This window comes from Daldinia decipiens (assembly GCF_022478715.1).
Source record: "Daldinia decipiens strain CBS 113046 unplaced genomic scaffold F4813scaffold_2, whole genome shotgun sequence".
NCBI lineage: Eukaryota > Fungi > Ascomycota > Sordariomycetes > Xylariales > Hypoxylaceae > Daldinia > Daldinia decipiens.
Window position 1 is genome coordinate 1,712,598 of NW_026054545.1, and position 25,628 is coordinate 1,738,225.

Genomic DNA, 25,628 nt, shown 5'->3' on the forward strand with positions numbered 1-25,628 from the left:
CATGTAGTTAGGGCTACTCTATGTATTATGTACAATACCTAGACGCGACGGGATAAGACAGTGTGGCGGCGGTACCCATTAAAAAAAAAAAAGTCAAATCTAATTGCATGCAATTCTTTGACGTCGTCAGTAGCGAACCTCTGGTCTCAAAGTTTCAAAGTTTCAAATTTTCCAAATTTAAATATACCTCCACTCACTTATCGACAATCGCCGTTCTACTAAGCTCACAATTGTGAACAATTTAATGGGGTGTCGGTAGTGAATATTCAGAGTGCTTCTCCGTCGCTTTTCTACAGGCCGCACAGAAACTGACTTATAGCCGTCATCTCCATAACGGGTCATGGCCCAACCGCCACCCCATGCGATTTATACAATGAACAACACCGGAAAGCGTCGCGATGGCGCATTTCCGATACCACAACAGTCGCCACTACCTCAATCCCGTGAGCTCGGTCTCGCAACTCCCGAGGCTACAGCGACAACATCGTCGCCGTTCTCCAGATCTTGGCCACATTTGGTCGCCGGAGGGTACGTCATGATTCCTCCTCCTCGTCTATAGAGCTCCTTAAAGCTGGAAAATGCCCTTCAAAAGAAATGCATACAAGGCTTTCGCTAAGGCTCTCTATTCTCGCAGTATCGGGGGCATGACAGCAGCTGTGCTAACAGCACCTCTCGATGTTCTCAAAACCCGACTTCAATCCGACTTCTATCAAGCCCAGCTCCGGGCAGCGCGAGAAGCAACAGGCCAAGCGCGCCTTGGTCCATGGCAGTCAGCCACGTATCACTTACAAGAAACCTTCCAGATCTTGCGCGACGTGCACAGGCTAGAAGGGTGGCGAGCACTGTTCAAGGGTCTGGGGCCGAACCTGGTCGGAGTCGTGCCGGCGCGAAGCATCAACTTCTACGTGTACCCCACGAGCAAGAGGGCATATTCGCAGTGGTTAGACGCATCCCCGGAGAATCCAATTGTGCATCTAGCCAGTGCGGTGACAGCGGGGATCGCAACAGGAACTGCGACGAATCCTATATGGCTAGTGAAGACGCGATTGCAGCTTGACAAGAATAACGCTGAGCGCAAGGGTGACATAGGTGCGCGCCGGTACCGCAACAGCTGGGACTGCATCCGACAGGTGGTGCGGGACGAGGGTCCGCGGGGCTTCTTCAAAGGTCTGAGCGCAAGTTACCTTGGCATCACCGAAAGCACACTGCAGTGGATGATGTACGAGGAGATTAAACGTAAATTAAGATTACGAGAGGAACTGATCGTGCAGAGTGGCAAGGAAAAGACATGGTGGGACCGTACAGTTGACTGGACCGGAAACTTCATGGGTGCCGGCGCGGCCAAGGGCATAGCATCCATATTGACGTATCCGCACGAGGTGAGTGCTCACGGCGATTATACAGCGCCGTCAAAGAATTGAATTGTGATCTGAAAGAAGAGGTAGCTAACTTGATAGCTAGGTCGCGCGGACTCGGCTCAGACAAGCACCAATGTCAGATGGGAAACCCAAGTATACGGGGCTTGTACAATGCTTTAAACTTGTCTGGAAGGAGGAGGGCGTCGTCGGATTATACGGTGGTCTAACGCCTCATCTAATGCGTACAATCCCCTCGGCCGCAATTATGTTCGGCATGTACGAGGTTATCGTCAAGTTCCTCGGCGCGAAGAACTAGATAACGATACCTTTGTCACTAACCCACATATTAACGCCCCCCTAGACAAGTCCAATCCCACTGACATCACCCACTAACGTGACGGTACACGTTTATGACGACCCTGTAATAACATCAACTTGAGGTACGAGACAAGAAGAAAAGGCAATGCTAGATGACTGACGATACCTCTCGAGCTTGGACTGGATATCCAAGGAACCATAGGCACCGAAGGAAGCCATTCTAAATAACCATCTCACCTTTATCCCCACCCACGCACGTGCATAGACACTGTGCAAACGCTACGTCACCACTACTGTATATCAAATGGAAATATGTGATAGAAAAGGGCTGGGTCACGATAGAATTACGAAGGCAAAAAAGCACGGCAGGGTTCTCGTTAGCCTGCTACGATGTGTACGGAGTGGCATGTGACATATAGCATGATTGGCGTTTAGGAGGGAAAAGGGAGATGGATGATATATTAGATAAGGCAAAAAAAAGAAGAGGATAAAATAAAAACGATCCACTCTAAGGCCACGACCACATGTATTAGAAATACATGTATGTAACCATGTAGCATAAGAGAGAACAGGTAGGCTTGTGTACAGGACTTGAGTGTCCTCCGTTAAAGGTCTCTTATGAGTGCCCCTAATTACAACATCTTCTAGGTAGCTAGTAGGTCTTTATAAGCCCAGCAAGGGAGGTATCATATCCTCGTTCCCTTGAGTATTTATTTTATTATAAGATTCCGACTAAGTATAGGACAGGTTAGGTGGCTATAGACAATACTAATATTAATAAAAACATGGGTTAGGTTAGGTAGTAGTTCTTGCTCCCATTCATTCGCCCCAAGAAACCAATCATCACGGTGGACCCCATCAAATTCTCACGAATCACAGCGCCCTTGACAACCGCCTAATTTCACCGAAGTTTACACACGCTAGGGATATATAGGACCTAATAAAAGGCTATCAGTCATCAAGGCAACGTGCCAGAGTGGTTAATGGGTTAGACTCGAAATCTAATGACTTCGGTCGCACAGGTTCGAATCCTGTCGTTGTCGCGACTTTCCATTTCTTTTTCGATTTCCTTTTTTTTTTTTTTTCTTTCATTCATCCCAAACATCGAAATCCTAAACTTCCAGTTTTCAAGTTTTGTTTTTCGGGTTAGTATTCTAGGTTAGTTAGTTAGTTAGTTGACACAGAGTGCTTTGGGGCTTAAACATGTCTCATGTGTTGTATAGATTCTTTTTTTTTTTTTTTTTTTTTTTTTTTTTGGTATATGTATATATCAACTGCGCGCTTGCGTCATGTACATTTATGCTTGTGTGGATTGCTACATGTATCATCTGAAGATCTCATAGCTCTCTATAATTCGAGTAGTTGCACTTTTATTACGATATTCCCCTATTACACCAAGTTTACTTCGAATTTTACCCCGGATAACAACGTCATTACTCGGATCTAGTGGCAATTCAAACTAAAACGTCCATTGCTTGAATTAAGCTTAGACGAAGCACCACAAGAATAGAAAGCCGAAATTATATTAATATAGGTAAAATCGACGAAAATAAGTCCTTCTCGACTACTAGTAGTTTGATCATCCTTTTCTGCCGGACGGCTTCAAACCGCATCTTTGTCAAGTCAGCTATGTCCACGTAGGCGTCATGAAATAGATGTACGCAATTACTCTTTAACCTCGTATCTGTAAAGCTCAGGCCAGTAATATAAGCGGTTCCTTCGATTCTCATCGTAATGTCGTCTCCGTCTCCCAACTACTACGCTTCGATGCTATCCCCTGCAAATGAGTCTCCACGAGTTGTTTAGGCGGTCTCTTCCGCAGCTTTCTGGGTATGCGACGGCCACCGGGATTTTGCGGCCCGTTATTGGTGGTCCACGAGTCGAAAAGTCGCAGTCACCAAGCGTTGCGGTCCCAGTTAGGGTCTGGAGATCTGAGTTAGCTATCTAGTTTCGAACATAGTCGGCATATTGACGTTAATCCCTCGTAACAGCTTAGATTTGGCTTTTTCTTCTCATATAATACCCTTCCGCCCAGGCCAATGTTCCTATTTCAACCTGCATAGCCCATCAAGTGAAAAGGAAAACCACGGTATTAGGAATGCAGTCACGAAAAAAAAAAAAAAAAAAAAAGAAAAAAGAAAAAAAAAACTCACCTTGCACGAACGCAGCCAAGACCTTGCTGCCAGTCTGAAGTAGCGGGTGGCCAACAACAATCTTGAGGAATTTCTCGAGTCCAGCACGACGACCCTCGATGACATCGTCGGAGAAGCGGTTGGTGAAGACCTTGCCAGGAAGCGGGGGAATAGTGACGCGGGCGCTCTCGCGTTCGAGAATGTCGCGGAAGTACTCGAAGTCGCTGTAGCGCCGGCGCACCGAAGAGTGCCGTAGCTTGAAGGCCGGGATGTTGGTGCGGCACACGATCTCGTAGTCCGTGTACATGTTGCGCGACGTGCCGTGTGTGCGCGGACTGCGGACCTGTTTCAGATGGCCAGGTGCCATTGATCAGCTTACTGTTACTATTGGTCGCACTGCTGATTCAATTGTGTCGCGTGATGCATATAAAACAGTAAAGGGGGGAGGGAAGGAGAAGAGTATAAGTCTTGCTCGCGTGCCTTATTGAGTAAGGCTATGCGCCATCCACGAAGCCATATGAACAATAACATGTTTCGGAAAGGGACCTACCTCTATCTCGAGAAAGTTCTCCGGGGGCCCGTAGATCTCCTCGAACGACTGCTGACGCGTGTCCGGCATAGACTGCAGGATGGGACGGGTTAAGCCAGCCATTCCGCGCGGAGAGGTTGCTGTCGGAGATGTCGAGGTTTGATTCGACGACGTGGGTGCCGCTGGAACTGCGCCCGCGCCGGTCGCGGGGACCTGTTGTTGGCCGGTGGACGCCGTTTTGGCGGTTTGTTTCGTGACTGTTTATAGCAGTTCGCTCGGGGGTTTGCGTCAGAGGCTTGCGCCTCGTTGGCCTAGGGAACCAGACAGCAGAGTCGGTCGAAAATCCTAGTAGAAGGTGAGGTCGAACTTGGGCAAGAAGTTTCGGGTTGAAGGTATGTGCGGTCTCAGCTCAGCGTGATTGGAGGGGGGAAGGGAGATGGGGAAATGTGGTAAGGTTTGGTGCGATGTTTTGGTGGTTTTGTGGTTTTGGTGGTTGTCGACTATGGAAAGTTCCAGGAAGTGGGATGAGGTTTAGTAGGCAGGTATGTAGGTGGGCAGCTGGCGGGTCGACAGTGGAGTTGGTTTGCTTGATCAGGGCGCCAAGGACGACGGCTGTTTCCCAAATAATTAAATTAGGTAAGGTACCCTTACTGTACTGAAGGTACTAAAGGTACGAGCATCTAGCATACACGCAAGTATTTATACTCTGTATCTTGCGTGGATAATACTTCACAAAAGTACAGTACGTACTAGAAGCTCATGCGGGGAAATATCTGAGAGTTACGATCTGCCCGACCAATATTCGAGACCAGGGGGATCGATTAGTAATAATATCAACTTCATCCCATCTAATTCTGACTTATACCACTTACACTTACACTTACACTTATGATTAATTAGGTACCTTATAAATACTCATCTTAGCTATTACCAATAACTCACAAAGCAAAAGGCATAATACTCAAGCAATGTGCTGACCAACGAAATAGTTTATTAGGGCTATCTACGAAAGAAGCCTCAACTAAAAGAAATGAAATGAAACCGGATTCCCAGCAAATCGCAAATCTACGGGTTCCAAACGGGTGTAGATCACCCCATAGTATTGTCACATAATGACTTAAGACATGCGTCTTAATTCTCGCGCGCCTTTCTACTCGTGTAGATACCGAGAATAAATGTGCGAAAAAATATCCCCCCCTGCGCTCAGTCTAGAGCCTACAGGGTGCGAAGTCTGATTAAGATCCTCAACTTTGACATTCTCATCAGAACGAGCGGCTCGTATGAGCGGCCGCGTGCTGATGCACACTCAATAATCTTTCGCAGCTGGTCAAGCAAGGGATTCCTTCAGGTGTCGCATTCGGTGATGATGGCTAGCATGGCTAGCCTCCGAGAAGACCGTGTAGGTGTAGCAAATGGCCTTCTAGAGATCAAACGAAGTTGTGTTCGTTATCCCGTTGGCGACGATCGTCATTGTCGTCATAGCAAAAAGCAAAGTTGATGGTGACTACCCCGAGTCTATGCAACTGAATAGCCTAAGGTCTAGATGGCCATCCCGCTCTAGTAGGAGGGCAGTTGTCCTCCAGTGATAGCCCGGCGGATAATCTTCTCGATCGCGTCCCACTCCAAAGCAGCAACATCAGCTAGCGTCATGTTGTCAAACGCTGGTCCTGACGGCAAACCCATCTCGCACCAGAAGAAGCCCCAATAATCAGAGGTCTTGCTTTGCTCGAGCTTCAGGGCGCGCTTTCGGCTGACGCTAAGGTTATCTACAACTCGAGAAGTCTCAGTGCTGATTAAAGCGATGTAGTACTGTTCAATCTTATTAGAATACAATATATAAGCAGTAGAATAGGGGTGTATATAACATACCTCGACGACATCCAGAGGGACGCCGGGTTTAACGCCAAGGGCGTACTGGTGGCACCAGCGCTCAGCAAAACGAGGCTGGTTGTAATCGCGCAAGTCAAGCTCGGACAGATTGACCGTGTATGCAATGTTGTCCTTCTGGCTCACAGTGAAGCCGGGGCATAGCATAGCAGCCTTAACAAGTCGGTTAAGAAGCTGTTTGGTGAGGCGATTGAAGTCTGGCCTTTGGCCGCGGCGCAATGTGCCTCTCTCAAGAAGCTCCTTCAAGTACTGAACCATCTTGAATGTCGCGTCATAGATATAATGGCGCTCCTTGATGGTGATACGCTCAGTTAGATACCACGGCATCTTCTTTAGAGTGCTGATCATGCACTCGAATGGTCGTTCGGGACAACCTTTAGCATATGAGGCCTATAGAAGGGTAACGTTAGGAGCGAGAACATAATCGGATTAAGGGGGGGGATTACTTACGTGGGAGTTGGCCTCAGCATGCTTATAGAGCATACCCATCTCTTCCGCACAAACGAATCCTTTGAAGTTTTCAAAGTCGTACTCAGAACCAGATGTGAATGCATAAGGGGATTCGTGCCAGTCAATGCCATGTGCAGTAGGGAAGAGCTCCTTCATGAGCTTCGCCTGAGAAGCAACTGTCATCTCCACATTGCGGTCACCAAGTTTAGGGTGACGTTCCTGCTTGATGGCGGCTCGGTGTTTGTCCACGGCGTTCACAGCATCTTGAAACGACACGAACTCGACGTAACAGTCATTTGTCTTGCTGGTAACGCGGTCCATGATGATATGGACAGGCTCCTCCTTGTCGTTCAGGATGCGAGCGCTACGACCCAAGAAGGCGATGATCTCGGCACGGGTAATCTCATAGGGGATCTAGAAGAAAGTTAATCATGTGTCCATGGTCTATCATTTCTACGAATAACTTACGTTGCTAATGCACACAATCCCGTTGTTGCTGCGCTCGGCAAGATGGCATGTTTCAACAAACGGCATGTTGCTGGAATGAAGCATATCTTCGACAGTAGGTTGCCCATTAGGTCCCGTCAATTGATTCAACCAGTCCGAGCGAAGCTTTTGGATTTCCTCGGGAATAGGAAGGAATTCCAATGGCCCGTAGATCGGGGATGTCGATCGTAGACTCGATCGCTGGCTAGAAGGACTCTTAACAAGAGTCTGTCGCTGCTGGATCAGCTCTGTCGTTAGGGGTGTGGGAGAAGCTGACTGAGTTTTTCTCAAGGAATCTAGGAGGCCATTTCCGCTTGAGGAACCACTAGAAGAACCCGATGCAGTGGCACTAAGACGGACAATGGACTGCGCCGATCGGGCAGCGCTGTGACTTCCCGGAGGAGCTAAGGGGCTAATTCGCCGAGTTCTTGTAGGAGTGGTACTGTTATGGCTTTGACCATCTGAAGGATTGCGATCAAGTAAACCAACTCTCTGGATGCTGGTAGGCGTAGTGAACTGGGTGAGATTGCCCTGGACTATAGGCGTTTGGCGACCGCGAGAGAGTCCCATGGCGTCAACTACTGAGGCCAGAGCAGCCTTACCTATTATCTGACTCTGAGAAGAGGTTATGCCAGTTCTGCCTCTAAGTAGCGTGGGTGATGTATCCAGTGTCATCTTAGGCGGTGCCGAAACCGTCGTATTCTTTCGCTTGTGGCCCCCCTTCTGGTTTGGGGAGGTCGTGGGCAGACCATTCGCGACGTTGTGGAGGACCTGTCTGAAAACCTCCTCGTTCTCGCTATGAATGGTGCAAGACTGTCGACGGTCACCGGCAACTCTGTCATAGTCTTCCTGCATCGGCATGCCTGTCATTTCACGTTTCTGGAAATTCCAATCTGCAGGGGTCCAATGCTGCTGAAGGCAAAGCAGCATCGACTGGTCTATGATTGATGGCTGCATAGCATTGTCTACAGCTGCCTGCTGGGCTGGGCTGAGGGGAATTCCATTAGGAAAGTTCTGTAGATTCTGTTGAGCCTGGTGCATGTTCATGAACATTTCCACCGGAGAGACCTGTAAGATTAGACATAGATTTATTAGCATGGCAAATCTAATTTATAATGTTAAGATAAAAAAAAAGACATTGGATCAAGTCTAATCATCATCGGCAACAAATATGTAGGAGGGTGTAGGTGTAGGTTTGGGCTTGGGGGGGGATGTGTTACCTTCTCGTTGCTGTTGTTAGGGGCAGCTGCGCCAGTCATGGATCCCATCAACGTAGAACCAAATGACCTGGGAGTAGTGTAGTAGCTGCCACTAGGAATAGTAACTACACCTGCCGTCTCGGCATTGTTCACTGCATTTACAGCGGTGTAAGCCATAGAATGGCTACCAGCCTCGGAAGAACCAATGTTCATGTTAAGAGAAGCGCCTTGAGCGGGAGCACCCGCGCCACTGCCCTCATGCGAAGTAACATTCAAAGAGGCAGTTAGAGGTTGTCGAGGCAGCTTGGAGTTAGCCCATCGGCTGCCAGGAGCTGTAGTTCCAGGCATATTCGCGTATATCAGTGAGAGATAAATAGAATATGGCCGGACTAAGCAATATGTGAAGTTAGCATTATTCAAGTAAGCAAGTAGTTGTTCTAGTATGTGTTGATAGATGACTTGTTGCTGAAGGGATAATGTTCTAGTAGTAGTGCGCGGGAAGATGGGTAGGTTAAACACTTACACGAAGAAGTTGATTGTTGTTAAGTCGCGACCCGCGTTGCAAAGAAACGCCAAAGGGATAAGTGAAGTAGTCGAGACAAGAAGTAATGACTCGTTGAGATGGAGGTCCAAGATGTAGTAATCCTTAAGACTTCCAGGTGAATGTGCGTGCTGATGTGAATGGGTTACTAACTACTTTGCCGATTGATATCCACATGAACTTCATAAACTATCCGTACAATTGGGTTAGTCTTGGGGGAAGAAGGAAGGTGGAAGCGCTATTGAAAGTGTCGAGTTGAAAGTTGAAAAGTGTTGTGAAGGTGTAACGGGAGGAAAGAATGTTTAGAAGTGCGGGATGATTGTTAAATAAAATCGGGCAGGCAGGTTTGTGTGTCGAGGTGTGTGTAAAGGTACGTAAGGTACCAAGTATAATTACCAATGCACCGCCGGCAGCTGTCAATTACAAGGTAACTTTTGAAGTGTCGTGATGCAACGGGGTTGGTGATAGTGGCTAAAAATGTACAGACAACGGTACGGGCTGGCCGTTGCCTAGGGATTTGTTCGTCCAGAAAAAGCCCCACGTCACGTACTGACTTCAATATGCGAAAAGGATAATTTCGTGAACAAGAGGGAATGGCAAGTAGTAAGGAAATAAAGAATCAGGAGTGCAGGGCAACAAGGCAATCTTGAAATATGGGAGTTGGAAAGCGGCTCACTCACTATGTAATACTTGATCTGTAGTAGATACTTAAAATGCCCGCCTTTTCATAAAACCGAACTCTGCTAAAAATACCACAGTGGGGAGAAAGGTATCCAGAGGATATCTGGATGATGTCTGCTATCTGATTGTGTAAGTTAGATACACCAAGGTATTCTTACGCAGCCAATGAAATAGAGAGGATTCAGGAGGGAATATACGTACCAGATATGAAACCACCAAAGGTCCAAGCTTCAGGTTTGGTGAGTCAGGATATTCAATAAAAGTCGAGAGTATTGTTATTTCGAAGGAGAGGGGAAAGGGGCTTTAAAATAGGTAGGTACCTATTGGATAACCAGGATGGCGCTGGATGTACCTAGGGAATCAAGGAAGATAGGACCACACCGAAAAGAGGTGACGGAAGAAGTAAAGTTAGATTCATATGAATATATTTTACGAAGACTGTTAAATAGATAGATTTCCTTCGAGACTTAGGGCGGTGAGGATATTGTGTTGCAGGGAAGTAACGAGGATATCGCGAGCTGGCACAAGCAAAACTAAGGCTATCAGCCACTAACTACTGGGTATACCTTCGTATCTTTGGCTGTAGAGGAAGGTAAGAGAGGAAGGGGGGATAACTGCCGTTACAGGATCTGGTGCTTGCCTCGAGGTTTGACGTTGGTAAACTCGAACTGACTAGAGATTTGATAAGCTCCAGTTCAGGTATCAGATGATATATAGAAATAGAACTGTGGTATGATGGTAAGAGCGGCTACTATTTGCAAGCGGCGGTCTTTCCTCCCCACGGCAAGAGTAGACACTCGAGATGCCACCGAACGGAACCTCAGGTATCGTGGTCCACCCGGCATACAAGTAGGCAAGAGCGGGAATATCCACCCAAGCTACTTCCAAGGCGTTCAATACAAGCTTCACCGTACCTAACCAACAATATTTGCTCATTTACAAAAGTAAGTGAAACCGCTGATGGGCCGTAGGTAAAGTTTAAAGAGCAATATATTTAATAACGAGAATAGAGCGTCAACTAAGGAAGCACACCGCGGAGTAAAACGGCCAGTTTTCTAGTATTCGATATTAGTTCATCACTCTTCTCTACCTTGGATAGATAAGGCTGCAACTAAAATATTCAGACCGGGTCGTCTAACAGTTTGTGATTGTAATCGCGTCCTGAAATTAATTTCATATACGACCGTTAGCCCTGACGATAGTTATACCCAACTCTACAATTCGAGCTACGATTTTGGGCATCTCGTCTTCCTAAAGTGCCGGTGTTTATAAGCCTCAATAATTAGGATCTTTGCTACTAGGTAATTAACTCGAACTTCTGTTGGTCAATTATGACGAGGTAGATAAAATAATCTTACGGATTTTGTTAAATAATAGATAATGTTGAATCCTAAATCCTACTTTGGCCGCAGATATGCTACTAATTATGTCTTCGTCTTATGACCCATCTTGGTTCCTTCCCTTCCAATTTATATATTCGAAACTGTCTGTCGACGTAATTTTGATAATGATTAGGCATACATATAAGAACATTCGTGGTACAACTAATTCCTTTGGCCGATAATATGTAATTGATAATATGGCTTTGGGTTTAGTATAGGTCGTATTGATGCCGGTATATTGACATACTATGTATTAATTTGCCAGGTAAACTGATACCAAGAATCGAAGGTCACAAAGCACTATGAGCATGAAGATACGTAAAATGAATTGTTGTAGAATAATCTACTAGACTGGATATTTGGAGGATGTATTTCTCGTTTATAAACATTAGTTGTTACTTTGATGGCCAAGAATTATGAAATTTAGACACAAGGCAGCGGCCTCGACTGGATAGAGCTCGTCCTCATAAAATCGGAGGATAAGCTATAGGTAATACTTGTAACTATAATATATGTATACCGATTATTGAACTACAAACGAAAGCAAGCATCTGATGAATGGAAGAGCTTGAATATGAAGCCACTACACCTGGAACCACAATTTTAAGAGGTTATATAGAGGATTGCCCCGTCAATCACTTCATTGCATCAATGCCCACTGGCTAAATAGATCAAATGGTAACCTGAAATCACTGTTTGCTATCATTTTATATCTACGTAAGTAATGCATATTGCTGGAGTTTGCTGTCTCTATCTATACGGCCTCAACCAGTTATGCTCTGGTATGTCAGTTCTTGCGTCTCCGTGAATTGTTAGCTTCATAGCTCGTGTCTTATTCTCTCCCCAAGTTTGGCCGGGAAGAAAGCCAGTCCTCCATGGGCGTATCTTTTAGTCAAACTGAAAATAATATTAGTAAATTGCCGAGAAAAGGGGTGATAAAAGGAACTCACGGGCGTCAGGAAAGATTCGGCCACGAATCTTGCCCGTGCGTTTAACTAATTCTGGTTAGTCAATCTGGGCTATAGGGGGTCAATTCTAGGATGACATACAAACAGCTTCATCTCTGAAATCTCCTTGTCTACTTCCTCCATGAATTGGATGATGAAGTCCACCAGCTTGTGCTTCAGCATCTCCTCGGTATGGAAGTTGGTTATTAAGAAGGAAATGTCGTAACCCTATTCGGACCAGATTAGCTACGATGGACATCACGGTAGCTCTACCGAAAATGGGAATGAATACCTTGATAGGTTTCCTCCTAAGGATGAAGAAGGCTTCGGCTCGCTGGGTCAGGAATCGGGTGAACTTGTGGACTAGGATATTCTCGATCTCGTCTGCCTGCTTGATCTTGATGCTAATTCGTACGCTGTTGATGCTGGGTTCGATCAGGACCTTCTCGTTCTCGTTGCGGGAGATGACTAAGGGGTTGAGTAGAACTTCCGGGGAAGTCTGGGCTTCGATCTCGGGAACATTGTGTCGTTCGGAAGTTTGGGAGGCAAAGTTAGAGAGGCAAAGGGCGGCCGTGAGAGTGCTCCGTACGCATTGGAGGTAGGGGCGGAGAGATTGGGACTGAGACTCGGAGTTAGTAGGTGACTTTAGATTTAAGTATAGGAGATATAGGAGATATAGGAGATATAGGAGATGGGCGTAGACTATACCATGGTGCGTAGAGCGGTCAGTCCCCTAACCTGGTGTTTGTCCTACAGTGAGTGTGGGGTGAAGCAATTCCCAGCCTGACAGCGGTCCTTTAAGTTAATTACGACGTCCTGAAGGTCTAATGTGGGGCCACTGCACAGCTAAGATACGTATCTTCTAGGGCAGTTAGGGGTAAAAGATAGGTGGGTTGTACAGTTACTATGTAAGCTTAAGCTTATCGATTTACCATGCAAGTAAGATAAACACGTGACGTCGAATTAAGATTGGTGGAGGTGGATTCTTTTTCCTAAGGTACTTACCTAGGTACCTATGTACATAGGTTGCCTGCTCTGTGGCTTGACTGCTTGACACATCTCTGTAGCCCCGCAGCGGGGACCCGCTTCAGTTGAAACTCCCTAAAGGCGGGTAGAATCCTATCGATTATTGGGGGTGACGCACCACGAGTTTGCCTTGCTTTGCCTTGCCTAACCTAAGGCTATTACCAGACAATATTACCAGACAAATAAATATATTTCTATTTCCCCTTCCCCCTTTCGACACGTCTTCTAGTTCAATCCCAGCACGGAGAACCTCTAGAGAATAGTGAAGGTCATATCGTTAGAGGCACGACAAGATGGCAACCATACCAGGTGAGCACCTCGAGCTGCAGATCTTGACTCTGTGCTGTTTAGAAAAACCCACTAATATGTTCTGCACTTGGTGTAGTCGTCGTAAAACACCAGGGAACCAAGTATGACATTGATGTCGATCCCGAGTCAACCGGTGATGTGTTCAAATTCCAGCTTTACAGTGTTACAGGCGTAGAGCCCGAACGCCAAAAGATCTTAGTCAAGGGCGGCCAAGTGAAGGATGATACCCCCATGAGCAAGTTCGATTTCAAGCCCGGCCAGACTATCATGATGCTTGGAACTCCAGGGAAGGAAGGTCAGGAGGTCCTTGCTCGACCGAAAGAACCCATCAAGTTTGTTGAAGATATGACCGAGGCCGAAGCAGCTCAGCAAGAAGGCGCTATACCCGCTGGCCTGGCTAACCTTGGAAATACCTGCTACCTTAACTCCACGCTCCAGACCCTCCGCGCCATTCCAGAACTCCAGAATGCCTTGACCGAGTATGTACCCCAGAACACAAGTGGCGCCGGTCTCTTGCCGCCTCTTGATTTGACCAAGCAACTGAGAGAGCTCTATAAATACATGTCCCAGACGCAGGAGGCCTACACTCCCCAGGTATTTCTAACTGCGTTACGGACTGCTTTCCCCCAGTTTGCCGAGCGCTCGCGGACTGGCCATGGGTTTGCCCAGCAGGATGCGGAGGAGGCATGGTCTCAAATTGTCACTCAGTTGCGCCAAAAGTTGCGCGTAAAGGATGCTCCCGGTGCGCCCGAGACTTCCTTTATTGATAAATACATGCAGGGAGAGTTTACATCCGAACTAGAATGCGACGAGCCTGCAGCTAAAGAAGGTGGAGAGCAGCCTGTAGTCTCGAAAGAAACTTTCCTAAAGTTGAACTGCCACATCGATGGCAATACGAATCACTTACGAGACGGAATTGCGAATGGTCTAAGCGAGAAGGTGGAGAAGAGGTCAGAAGTCCTGGGCAGGGATGCTGTCTATACCAAGACCTCCAAAATCTCGCGGCTACCCAAGTACCTAACAGTCCATTTCGTTCGTTTCTTCTGGAAGCGAGAAACTCAAAAGAAGGCCAAGATCATGCGGAAGGTCACGTTCCCCCACGAGTTGGACCTTGTGGAATTTTGTGACGATAAGCTAAAGGGAATGCTTGTTCCAGTCAGAGACAAGGTCCGAGAAGTTCGGAAGGATGAGGAAGATATTGAACGTGCGCGCAAGCGACGTAAGCGAAATGCCGCCGGTGAGGACCAGGCCGATATTCCAGGTGGTAAGGGTACGAAGAAAGATGATAAGAAGGAAGAAAGCAAAGCTGGCACCTCGGCGGACGGCGACGTAGAGATGGGCGAGACTTACAAGACGGATGCCGAGATCGACGCAGAACGCGACGCAGCTCTTCTCGCAGCTAAGAAGGAACTAAATGCTCTCATCGACCCGTCATTAGCAAATGATGATGGCGCGAACCAGTCCGGTTTGTACGAACTACGAGGTGTCGTCACGCACCAGGGCGCAAGCGCTGACAGCGGCCACTACACGGCTTACGTAAAGAAGACGGCTCCGGTCGATGCCAAGACCGGAAAGCGGAAGGAAGAGGACGGAAAGTGGTGGTGGTTCAACGACGACAAGGTGTCGGAGGTGACGGCAGACAAGATCGAAGCGTTAGCCGGAGGTGGCGAGTCGCACTCGGCTCTCATCCTGCTCTACCGCGCTATTCCGCTGCCCTCTGCCGAAGGCACACTTGAATTTGAGTGAATACGAAATTGACGACACGATATCGCATACGGGCGTTTTGAGTGCATGACAAGCAAGGGGGGGAAATACAATGGCTAGCATTAGACGCGCTTCCCCTCGATAGGGTACGGTTCGGGAAATAGATGTCTTGCCACATTTGGTCGGGATTTTGAACTCAGGTTCTCTCATGTAGGTGTTAATGCTACGTGTACTCCGTCGTCTCGAAGTCTTCAACCACCTAGTCCCTAACGTCTCCCACATACGCCATGTTTCATATGTACATGTCTTTCTTCTATGTCCATGCCTATCTTCAAGGGCGTCCAACGCGTGGCCGTATTGCGCGGTGCGTCCTTAGACTAAGTAGGTACATATCCTCTGTTGAGGCATTGTGTCCTTCATCTAATCTAACGGGTGGGATGGGAGGCTATCATGGCCACTATCTAAACGGTCGTTTCTCGTAGACGCGCGGCGTAGATTCCCACTGGAGTAACGTAGGAAGATGAATCCTAGCAATTCATCGAGTCTTCCGTGGTTCGTCTACCAATCCCCCTTTTCCCGTACTCACTTTATTATGTTAAAGCCCTATTATTTTCTCATAACCAGCCCTGTCCAAGTCGACTAACCTCATTTCTTACCACCCGTCCCCGTCCCCGCCGCCGCCCCCTCTCCTCCCACGCCACCATCCTTACGCTCCTGCGCGCTCATCCGCGCCCTCAGGTCAGCCAACTTCCTCTCGAACGGGGATTTCTGGGCGACGAGGGCGGCGCGACGGGCCTCGAGATAGCGGATGCGGTCCTCGGGGGTGGCTTCGACGATCTTGCGCTTCTCCTGCTTGAACTCGGACTGCGTCTTCAGGCCCGCGCCGTAGATGGCGCTGACGATGGTGACGGCGGCGAAGGCGCCTGTCCAGACTAGTCGCTTGACTGTTATGCCGGATATCCTGCTGGCTATCTTATTGCTGCTTGGACTTGGGCTTGGGCTTGGAGGGGCGGGGCCTCGTCTTATTGGGCGGGGGGGACGGTGCTGGGTTAGTGGTTGTGGTGGTCGGGCTGCCATGGTTTTTGTGTGTGTGTGTGTGTGTGTCTCTCTCTCTCTCTCTCTCTCTCTCTCTCTCTCTTGATTTATCCCCAGTATTCCCTCCAGCAGACACTGCTCTCCCGTTGTTTTCTTGCTTGTCGCCGGTCTACCGCGTCATCACCGTGAGGGTGTATTCCTCTTCCCTTCCCTTCTGAAATATTAGTACTGCTGCTATCGTTGCTGCTGCTATTGCTGCTATTGCTTCCGCTGTTGAACGAGCCAGCAGAATCAATCGGATGCAGAACCAATAGCGACGGTGACGTAATTCCTCTCCCGGTATAAAGCACAGCAGGTTCGGGCTGTTCGGGTAATTGTATGTGGATATGTGGCTCGGCGGGGGTATTTGTAATGATCTCGGAGTCGTGTGAAGTTGAACAAATTGGAGGTTGAGGAGTGGCGGGACAGGATTGGAGCTCGAGCTCCGCGATGAAAAAGTCGGCGCCGCTCGGTCCGCCACCGGCTTCGCGGGGCCTATCAGTGGATCCTCTGGCTTGCAGGGGTATGGCCCTTAGTAATCGACTTACAAGGTCCAGGAACGACATCATCGAGAGGTTTGGGGTTAATCGGGGTTGGGGTTTGAAGACTTGGCCTTTTTGCTTTTCTTCCTGAGACTTTCTTTCTTTCTTTTTTTTTTTTTTGGAAGTCAATAGTTTGCTTGCAAAGTCCAGACTTGGTATTGGCCGCAGATCTCGTAGTTACAAGCTAAGCAGCTTATGACGTTTATTTTCCCCATTAGTTGATTCTGATTCCCCGTCTTTCATTTCATGAAACCCTCTAAAAGTAGATTGCCGGTGTATATATCCGTTTTTATCCTTTGTCGTTTCGGAGGGGTTACTTTGCGCCGCATTTATTGCAAGCCTGCCTCCTCGAAGTCTGCCGCACGCAACGGCCAAAATATCAACCGGTATAAGGCCCGTTGAAGCGTATTTAACGTTTATGCGTCCACGGGACCTAGCACTGTCAGATCAGTAGCTCACAATCCTTCTTGGGATTCATATAAACATACCATAGGATTCAACCCTTACACCAAACACATTCCCGAGTCCTGCTACTGCTAGCTGCGACTCGTTGGCAGCGCAGCTCATCTCAACTAAACTCGCTCTAATATTCTCTAATATCCTCTAATATTTTGAGGGATCACTACCGGTTGGGAGCAATGACAACCCCTCGAGTTTTCCTCGTTCGTCATGGCGAGACCGAATGGTCGTTGAGCGGCAAGCACACGGGCTTAACTGATATTCCATTGACGGCCAATGGAGAGAAGCGTGTGAAGGCAACTGGTCGAGCACTTGTAGGGGACGACCGATTAATTGTACCCAAACAAATCGCGCATATGTGAGTTTGCCTTCCCTTTCAACTGCGTGTATTTTCGGCATCATTTGAGGTTTTTTGCCTCAAGGCAAAGTTTGAAAACTAAGCTGGTTGGTTGCCTCGATGAAGAGCCCAAGATCCGGTGCCGGTACCACATGGAATTCTTCTCTGCCTTAGGTACTCTTAAGAATGTCACTAAACCGAAGTGCGACCCTTACGGATATACTAAGACTGCCCTAATTCTACACCACTTACCCCCTTTGAGTTCATTCCTTGTCATTACTTGAGCTAAATCAGTCGCTATAAGTATTATGGTGAATTCGAGTAACTAGCTCGAATCACGCTCAGGGGCTGATCATATTTTCCCATAGATATGTGTCACCGCGAAAGCGAGCCCAGAGAACCTTTGAATTACTCAATCTCGGTATTGCGGATCCCCTGCCGTGGAAGATTCACGGTGCAAAGCCCACTGACGCCAACCATCCTTGCAATGCGCGGGTCGAGGTTACAGAGGACATCCGCGAGTGGGACTACGGCGACTACGAGGGAATAACAAGTCCCGAGATTCGTGAAATTCGCGCCAAGCAGGGTTTCACCCAGAAATGGGATATCTGGAGGGACGGGTGTATCGGTGGAGAGTAAGTCACTAGTCTTGAGTTAATCAGCCAACGACAAGGATAGAATTGCCGATGGTTGCAATTAGCCTCGTCGAAGGCCCTATACTGAGTATAAAGGGAGGGCTAATATCATTCGAAGGAGCCCTGAAGACGTCACACAGCGCGTAGACCGTTTGATCAAAGAGATTCGGGAAATGTGGCACACGCCCGTAATCGGCAAACCCAAGTCAGAGGACCAATGTGCTGGGGATGTCCTAATCGTAGCGCATGGCCATATACTGCGTGCTTTCGCGATGAGGTGGGTAGAAAAGGCTTTGCAGGATGGCCCAGCATTTTTACTAGAAGCTGGTGGTGTTGGAATATTGAGGTAAGTGATTTTCCCTTGGACCAAGCATAGAACCACGTTAACAGTGACGCTATTAGCTACGAACATCACAACATACACGAGCCCGCCATACTATTAGGTGGTGCCTTTGTAGTTAGCCCATAGACAAACAGGGAGTATAAAAGCGCCATAATCTACGATATATACAATAGAATGTAATGTCTGGGTCAAACATTTCCCCTTATTCTAAAAATATGCACACCTGTGTCAACGAAATACTTATCATCTTCGAAAAGATTATACCCCGACATATCCAGAAGATAGTATCAATGCTGCTTGAATTTACACGCCATTACACAAGTGTATATCTTGTGTCACGCGGCCAGAGAGCTGAGAAATATAGGCATTATGCAGAGGTAGTCCGATGAAAGACTATCGACTCGAATTTTGCCTACACGAAATCCCCCCACGACGACGACGGCCCGGCACAATTACAATACGTACCTGGCAATTTTCTATAGCAACAGGCGGATCCATATAATTCCACAAGCACCCAAAGACGACATATATACCATAGCAACGGGCCATTTCTTCGGCCTGGGCCTGACTACTGAATGCATTGAGCCATCCCGTTGGTTTAATGGTGAGGTTTCCGGTACCGGTCAGTAAAATCTTATCAACTAGTTGCTAGAGTTTTCGTAGGTTCTGGATTCGAACCCCCTCGAGGGGGTTCGGAACCTAGGACTGAGCTTTTTGTATTTCTTTTTCCAGCTTCTATCTCTACATATCACGATATACGCATCCACGTCGTCTAGTCATACACGAGAAGGGCAATGGCATGCTTGATAAAGGGGAGGTCGTACGTTTACTATTTCTTTGACTAACATCTACAAATCAAGAAAATAGCGGTTATTTCATATATGATTCTCTGGGGCCTCCGCTGTTACCTTGCCTATCTTCAAGAATTAAGACATATCCACACACTTCTAGTCTGAAAACAAAGCAGCTACATGCAGCACTGCCACTTTATTGAATACAATCTCTCATGTTCGTTCGATAACTAGACCTAAGAAAAGAATACGTACGCGTGTGTCTCTCGGTTTATATCCATATCTTTGCAACTTCAAAATATGGAATTTCGGCTGGTGTGTAGGAGTCGTATAGCCCTTAGCTCGTATCAATATTATGTCGATGTTATATCTCCATGCGTAATGGGCAAATGTAGTAAGGCCGCTTAGATCTTGGTCGTGTAGTTTGGTAGAAATGACCTTAAAAATAAGAGATAGATCAAATATCATCTAGAGGTAGTTTAGGAGTCAGTTCACACGAGCCCCTTCCTCCTCCTCCTAGGCTATCATTAAACATTAGTGAACCACATTCCGGAGGCGCGGTGAGATAGCTAGCATATCCGCAGACAGCCCCGAAACTACGAAGGAGCCTCTGAGATTTGCTGCGTAAACACTACCTATTTACTTATGGTACACAGCATCTACTTACTCAACAATAAAGGGGTACATAACATAGCATTGACTACTGCTTATAAAATTAGCCACGGAAGCACTTAATCGGCCCTGCATGTCAGGAATGTCAAACATCACATCTGGTCCGTTCCATTATGATTTTGTTCGACGGTTGAGAAGACGCCCCTTCGAAGCCATAGCGGACCGAGCCCAAAGTTACCTTTCTAAGATTTGATCTACCTCCCGTAATAGCCCACGGACACTAGCCTAAAACGCCCAAGGTTAAGGCCCTCTTGCAAAGCGGTGTCCTCCTTGTGGCCTAAGAGGTAGGTATTCCTACCTACACAGGTGAGGGGCTCGTTGGGCCATTCCGAACTATCTCATTTACTATTGACGAGCCCAACTATTGTCTTCCTGTAATAGGCATTAATCTGGCCAAATTATAGTTACTAAGAGGACTAGCCACGGCCCGCGGCCGTATAGTTGACCACTCGGTCGTTGCTTTCGATGGGATGTATATTGAAACTACCTAGCTTAAAGGACTCTAATCCCAACCGAACTGGCGCAGGTTTGAAGTAGACTTGCCAGCACATAAGTTACAAGGTAGCCTCTCCCGTTGATGTTTTGGGAAAACATGTAGGTTCTACTACGGTATGCCGCATGACCATAGCCAAAACGCCAGCCTTGCTGCTAATTCTTCCCTGATGTATTTAGTTGTATTCCTACAAGTTTGTCTTTCGTCCCTTGCCCCGTATCCGTGTGAGAAGCTCGTAATTATCGAAGGGACGCCGGTTCGTAGCCTGGTAAGAGCTATGGCACTGTTTTATCGGTTTGGTTGGTATTACTGCTCGACTTTACTCTACCAAAGCCTCGGGCGTATTCGATAAACTACCGGCTCTAGTTGTTACGCGATTATGGCGAGTGCTCGAGAAACATGGCAAGGAGGTAGATATTTGCCCAGCGCCATCGAATATACTTTACTATCGGGATGATGGGGCGGGAGTTGGGCTTCGAATCGAAATGTACGCGTCCGTCTGTGGGAGAGCACCGGTGACGCGCTGTGGCATTAGCTATTACCCTAGATCGCAAAAACATCAACGGACTCTAGGCTGGCCAAGTAAACATTAAGTTTGCATCTGTGATCTTTGAGCAGGGTGTATCCGAGGTATAAAATTTAACAATCTCCGGTAGAAATCTCAGGTAGAATTTACCGGCGAAATCATATGTTGCGAGAATTTGTTAGCAATAGTAAGGATTGCAAGCGGATTACAAGCGTGCTTTCGGTACGTTACATCCCAGTGCTATGAAAACCGGCAGACGTTATTATTAGTCCTAGTGGTTGGTTATTATTAATCAATCATACGTAGACTAGGTAGCTAGGGAGAGAGAGGGCTTAGATACAAAGAAAGGTGCCTTGTCCGGCGGAAGAATCCCGCCCTCGTTGGTTTCAACCCGCGCCAGCACCAGCGTGTCAGATAGGCTCTTCCGGCCGGCTTCCTAGGGCGGCCACATTCTCGACCTAGCCAATTTTTTCCAAGGGGAGGGAAGGATTATGAATAGGCGAGAAAAAATGTTCCGAACCGAACCGAGCGATGGAGAACAAACAAACGTAAAGTTTCGGTACGGTACGTGGCGTCATCCGCTACGTCCCACAATGTAGTTCGTGGAGTCGTGATCAGGGTCTGTCGGTGATGATGACTCGATTCGCTATTCTGCACGCTAAGCCGAAGAAACGAAAGACAAAAGAAAACACAGCCTAGCCTACATATTTTGTATGCATGTAAGTCTGTAAAAAGGCGAGACAACGATCCCCCTTCAAGTCCGAGCCCCTTAACCTTCATCAGCAAGGTATCGAGTCTTACACTCTATACATATACACTGCCTAGCTACCTAACCTATCTATATACACAACATTGCCGCCGCCGCCAAAGGATTCTATGTGTTTGTGCGCGTCGGCTGTTGGCCTTTACCTAGACCTGCGCATCAGGGATTGTCCCGACTCTGTAATCTCACTAGAACGTAAAAAAAAAAATTTTTTAAAAAAAAAAGTAAAAAAAAAAAAGTGTACATTGCTAATACGAAGTATGTATCCCAACTAGCGGTTAGCTCGTCCTTTCGGGGGGCTGACTAACAGCTAGTCGGTACACTCCGTCTGCCTTGTTTACCATCCTGCGTTAGGTAGTTAAGGGTTACTTCGCGTGTCGGGGCTCCGCGGGAGCTAGAACGCTTTCATGTCACGGCCTCGACTTCGCAACGAAGCTGGGTCAGCCTTTGCCGTGTCGAGCTAATACCATGTAGTTACCTACACGTGGTAGGGCACTCGAGCGAACTTACTATCTATGTCCATATAGTTATCGATGTTTTAATCTGTAACTAACTACCTAGTTAGACTAGGAAAGAGATAAATCAAGTTTCAATATAACTAATTACATCATAACTAATATCATTACTTTCCATAACATCTTCCCTTAGGTAGGTACCTAGGTTAGGTACCTAGGAATATTGCAATATTGCCTAGGCTATAATGGAATGAATGCCCATTCGCGTATCTCAGCGAATTGTCTTCGCAGAATAGATTATCGACGAGTTTTTTATACCTTGCCTCAAGCTCGACGGAGATGTCGGGTTGAGCAAGGACCATCCCCTTCCCCTCCTTTGCCTAGATGCGAGCAATGCCAGTGCGAGGTCACGACGTCGCTGGCGTATGCGTGTAATGCGTCGCTAAACTCCCCAGAACGCAACGGCGACCGGGATACCGCTGTCAACGTCAAATTTGAATCGGCGAACCTGCCGGATCTCTTTCCGCGACTACGAGCAAAGTGCTACAGTAGCATCCATACCATCTACTACTATGTATGTACACTACCGGCCATGAATTGCCAACAAGCCAACAAGCCAACAAATTCTAGCCTTTTCTTATCAAACCTTGGCCCCTGTATCCACCTTAAGGGGGTCCCGCTGGCTCTAGTCCAGCGCAGCCACCCATACATATCATCGTCCCCTGAACTTCGAATCTGGTCGTCATCCCCTCGGCCGTAGACATATACCTTACTAACCCGTCTCTTGGAGGCTACCGCAAATATTACCGCTAGTTATCTAAAGTAAAACATCTAGAATGTCCCTTTTTGTATTATTGGTTTGCATGGTATTTTAAACACGTTGAATATGTCGGTTTCAAAAGCTCTTGTTTGTTAAAGACAGCAGCAAGGTAGCATTAATTCATCTAGGTCATAACCTATACTATGAATGCAACGCAAAAGACAACGCTTATAAAATCAAACGTGCAATAAAAACAAAAGTAACCACCAGTATTCGGATTTTTGCCGCGAGGCGAACCAATCTTCTCATCCCTTCTCGTATTCGAATCGAGTGGGCGTCTTTTTAAGAGATTAAAACGATACGTAGAACCGCTGTAGACAATAGATAAGGATGCCATGATCGAAGTTTGTCGCCAAACTAGTGATCTAAGTAGGTAGGAAATCTTTCGAGCAGCCCCGTTCTCCCATTTCCGCGTGATACGCCCTGGACTCGCAGCCGCCGCCCCAATAAACGAAATGCAAATGCTGCCTAAAGATGCACTACCCTCATAGATTGGGAACCGATTAGGACACCCAGAATTCATCACCGATTTATCATTCGAACAAGCCGCCAGCAGCCATCTAATTTCCCGACCCCTCCCGAGGTCTTTCTTTCAACAAGTTCTGCTGATTCCTCCGCTGTAATTTTGCTCCCGTGAAAACCAGTAGTCCTACTGTTGTGTCCGCCGATTCAGCCGCCCTAGCATTTTCTGATCGATATCGTTGCTAGGGCTAGGACCAGTGCCCATTATGTTTTCTAGACTCATCACAGAGCTCGTATTATGATGCGCTGCCGGAGGACCGGACGGGCTGCCTCTCGGCGGCGGCGTTCTGCTATCGTACCCAACATACGACACGGGCTGAGGTTGTAGTTGTGATAACGGTTGCAAGTGACTTGGGCTGCCGCTGGATGAAGGAGACCGCCGCCGAGGATTATCGTCCGGAAACGTGCTCGGTGGCGGTAATCGTACACCGTGCTCCTCGTCTGAAGGTCTTGGTCGCCGCCTTCCTGCATCAGACCTCTCCTCCGAGAAAGAACCGTACGAGTTAGTAGGCGATGGTAGTGGCTGGTCATATTGCGGGTTCGTAGTCGGATAAGCACCACCTGCAGGAATATTTGATGGCCCTGCTAATGGTTGACCATATGCTCCAAATAGTTGAGTTCCTGGAGGAATACCGTTCGGTAGTGCTGAAACGGGAACAAACGCGGTGGACGAGGAAGAGGAGACCGGCTGAAAAACACATTCTTGGTTCATCTTGATACAGTTCGTGCATTTTCCTCCCGGTGAGTTTTGATATCCACTGCAACGAATCTAAGTTCTTTGTTAGTCTTCCCTAGAGCTCATTTAAATATGCTCATTCGTATAGGGCACTCTTACCTTTCTTCTTCTGCAGTATCTACAGGCAATAGAGGTCCGCTGGCGAGGGGCAGACTGTTGCATCACAGCAGCTCCTACAGGTCCACCTCTCGCGAATTCCGAGTATTGCCCTACGGCACCACGGTCACCCCGGTATGCGAACTCGTACGGATTCGGGGAGTTGTAATTAGCGAAATATTGTGCCCTGGGATCTGGAGGCGGATAGCTGGCTCTGGGATCTGGAGCTGTGGCGTGGACTGGAGGAAGAAAAGACGGATGGCTGGCCGGAGGATGGTAGGTATTGCCACCGGTTGGCGGAGAGTAGCCAGTACTCGGAGGCGCTGGTGCGGCGAGCGGAGGAGAGTATCCATTTGTAGAACTAGGTGAAGGTCCGTAGCTGCTGCTTCTTGGATCCCAACCTCTAGCACCAGCAGGCTGGGCATAGGGATCTTGCATAGAGGGCAATCTTACTGCTCCTGAAGCCATCTGTGGCCGAGAATGATAGGCAATTACTCTCGTACGATCGTCTTCCTCGCCGGGAACTGGAGGATACTGAGACTCGTCGTTTTGGTCGTGACTTGGTTGCTGTCCTCTATGTCGACGGTCTTCTGCCATGCTACGTTAACAGACGCTTAGGGGCGCCAGAGCGAAGTACGAGAGCAGTAATCGCGTAGTAGTTAGGAGATGATTTATGTTGGTGTCTGACGTAGAATATGTTTCGAGACTTAGTCCCCCGGTTGACTTGTGTTATTCTGTTGAACGCGCACTTTCCGAGATAGAGTAGTACAACGGCCAAAGACCATGCCAGAGTTTTTTCTTCTCCGGACGCTGAGAGAATCCACAAGATTAGACAGTGACAAGTGCCAGGTCTATAACCTGTTCGATGCGCATATACTGAACCGATTTCTTGAGAGGTTGTCGAGCTCGCTGGCAACACATGTAACTGGAGAGTAGTAGGAGCTTGTAGAGGGACGCTGCCGGTAATAATTATAGAGGCCAAAGGGAAACCGTAGTGGTGTTAGAGCAAAGGAAATAGAGAGAGAGAAAGAAAGAGAGAGCAGAAAAGTTGATAACTGCACGTAGAATGACGGCGCAATAAATTTAGGTGGAATGGCGGGGCCAACCGTTGGTGGAAGGGGAAGAACCTTAACAACAGCACAGATGGCGGAGTCTGTAGTGCCGGGAGGAAGAGACGGGGTCTTCAGTTTTCTATAATTTAATTGCGGGATGACCCTTGGGGGCTGCTGCAAGAGAATCTTGGAAGAGCCTAGCTAGCCCGTTAGCTGGAATGAACCCGAGTGAAATAAAGTAGCGGAGCTAAAATGATGATAATAATAAAACGATAAAAATAATAAAACATAGACAAGTTTTAGTCAGGGAATGAGACGGGGGGCTTGGGAAGGGTCTAAACGAATAACGAAGAATATCCATAT

The 25,628-nt window shown here is 47.6% G+C and overlaps 9 protein-coding genes and 1 non-coding gene across 10 annotated transcripts; 4 read left to right on the forward strand and 6 right to left on the reverse strand.

Annotated features, from left to right (window-relative positions):
- Positions 1 to 31: 31 nt before the first annotated feature.
- On the forward strand, positions 32 to 2,344 carry F4813DRAFT_344708 (mitochondrial carrier). The gene is made up of 4 exons (XM_049241685.1): positions 32 to 528; positions 635 to 1,379; positions 1,462 to 1,798; positions 1,851 to 2,344. Exons 1-3 carry the CDS (start codon positions 341 to 343, stop codon positions 1,672 to 1,674), a joined length of 1,146 nt encoding a protein of 381 aa, XP_049104448.1. The 5' UTR covers positions 32 to 340; the 3' UTR covers positions 1,675 to 1,798; positions 1,851 to 2,344.
- Positions 2,345 to 2,638: 294 nt separating this feature from the next.
- F4813DRAFT_t13 lies at positions 2,639 to 2,719 on the forward strand. The gene has a single exon. It is a non-coding gene; the product is annotated as a tRNA-Ser (tRNA).
- A 293-nt stretch (positions 2,720 to 3,012) lies between these two features.
- F4813DRAFT_344712 (Phox-like protein) lies at positions 3,013 to 4,944 on the reverse strand. The gene is made up of 4 exons (XM_049241686.1): positions 4,359 to 4,944; positions 3,830 to 4,151; positions 3,346 to 3,599; positions 3,013 to 3,289 (listed from the first exon to the last, which is right to left on the reverse strand). The coding sequence occupies exons 1-3, from the start codon at positions 4,458 to 4,460 to the stop codon at positions 3,571 to 3,573; spliced, it is 453 nt and encodes a 150-aa protein (XP_049104449.1). The 5' UTR covers positions 4,461 to 4,944; the 3' UTR covers positions 3,013 to 3,289; positions 3,346 to 3,570.
- A 950-nt stretch (positions 4,945 to 5,894) lies between these two features.
- Positions 5,895 to 8,707, reverse strand: F4813DRAFT_397074 (uncharacterized protein; the record flags this gene model as incomplete). The annotated part of the gene is made up of 5 exons (XM_049247906.1): positions 5,895 to 6,146; positions 6,207 to 6,614; positions 6,675 to 7,088; positions 7,143 to 8,228; positions 8,381 to 8,707. The coding sequence occupies 5 exons, from the start codon at positions 8,705 to 8,707 to the stop codon at positions 5,895 to 5,897; spliced, it is 2,487 nt and encodes an 828-aa protein (XP_049104450.1).
- A 2,844-nt stretch (positions 8,708 to 11,551) lies between these two features.
- Positions 11,552 to 12,793, reverse strand: F4813DRAFT_109886 (ARP23 complex 20 kDa subunit). Its single transcript, XM_049238499.1, has 5 exons — positions 12,619 to 12,793; positions 12,203 to 12,529; positions 12,013 to 12,138; positions 11,914 to 11,958; positions 11,552 to 11,860 (listed from the first exon to the last, which is right to left on the reverse strand). The coding sequence occupies exons 1-5, from the start codon at positions 12,619 to 12,621 to the stop codon at positions 11,852 to 11,854; spliced, it is 510 nt and encodes a 169-aa protein (XP_049104451.1). The 5' UTR covers positions 12,622 to 12,793; the 3' UTR covers positions 11,552 to 11,851.
- Positions 12,794 to 12,908: 115 nt separating this feature from the next.
- On the forward strand, positions 12,909 to 15,165 carry F4813DRAFT_344716 (cysteine proteinase). Its single transcript, XM_049241687.1, has 2 exons — positions 12,909 to 13,245; positions 13,322 to 15,165. Exons 1-2 carry the CDS (start codon positions 13,230 to 13,232, stop codon positions 14,989 to 14,991), a joined length of 1,686 nt encoding a protein of 561 aa, XP_049104452.1. The 5' UTR covers positions 12,909 to 13,229; the 3' UTR covers positions 14,992 to 15,165.
- Positions 15,166 to 15,594: 429 nt separating this feature from the next.
- Positions 15,595 to 16,026, reverse strand: F4813DRAFT_385205 (uncharacterized protein; the record flags this gene model as incomplete). The annotated part of the gene is made up of 1 exon (XM_049246215.1): positions 15,595 to 16,026. One exon carries the CDS (start codon positions 16,024 to 16,026, stop codon positions 15,595 to 15,597), a length of 432 nt encoding a protein of 143 aa, XP_049104453.1.
- A 27-nt stretch (positions 16,027 to 16,053) lies between these two features.
- On the reverse strand, positions 16,054 to 16,753 carry F4813DRAFT_344720 (uncharacterized protein). The gene has a single exon (XM_049241688.1). The coding sequence runs from the start codon at positions 16,590 to 16,592 to the stop codon at positions 16,092 to 16,094; it is 501 nt and encodes a 166-aa protein (XP_049104454.1). The 5' UTR covers positions 16,593 to 16,753; the 3' UTR covers positions 16,054 to 16,091.
- A 145-nt stretch (positions 16,754 to 16,898) lies between these two features.
- Positions 16,899 to 18,904, forward strand: F4813DRAFT_109973 (phosphoglycerate mutase-like protein). The gene is made up of 4 exons (XM_049238500.1): positions 16,899 to 17,382; positions 17,730 to 17,996; positions 18,115 to 18,342; positions 18,399 to 18,904. The coding sequence occupies exons 1-4, from the start codon at positions 17,204 to 17,206 to the stop codon at positions 18,463 to 18,465; spliced, it is 741 nt and encodes a 246-aa protein (XP_049104455.1). The 5' UTR covers positions 16,899 to 17,203; the 3' UTR covers positions 18,466 to 18,904.
- Positions 18,905 to 23,508: 4,604 nt separating this feature from the next.
- On the reverse strand, positions 23,509 to 24,810 carry F4813DRAFT_385208 (uncharacterized protein; the record flags this gene model as incomplete). Its single annotated transcript, XM_049246216.1, has 2 exons — positions 23,509 to 24,150; positions 24,217 to 24,810. The coding sequence occupies 2 exons, from the start codon at positions 24,808 to 24,810 to the stop codon at positions 23,509 to 23,511; spliced, it is 1,236 nt and encodes a 411-aa protein (XP_049104456.1).
- Positions 24,811 to 25,628: the final 818 nt, after the last annotated feature.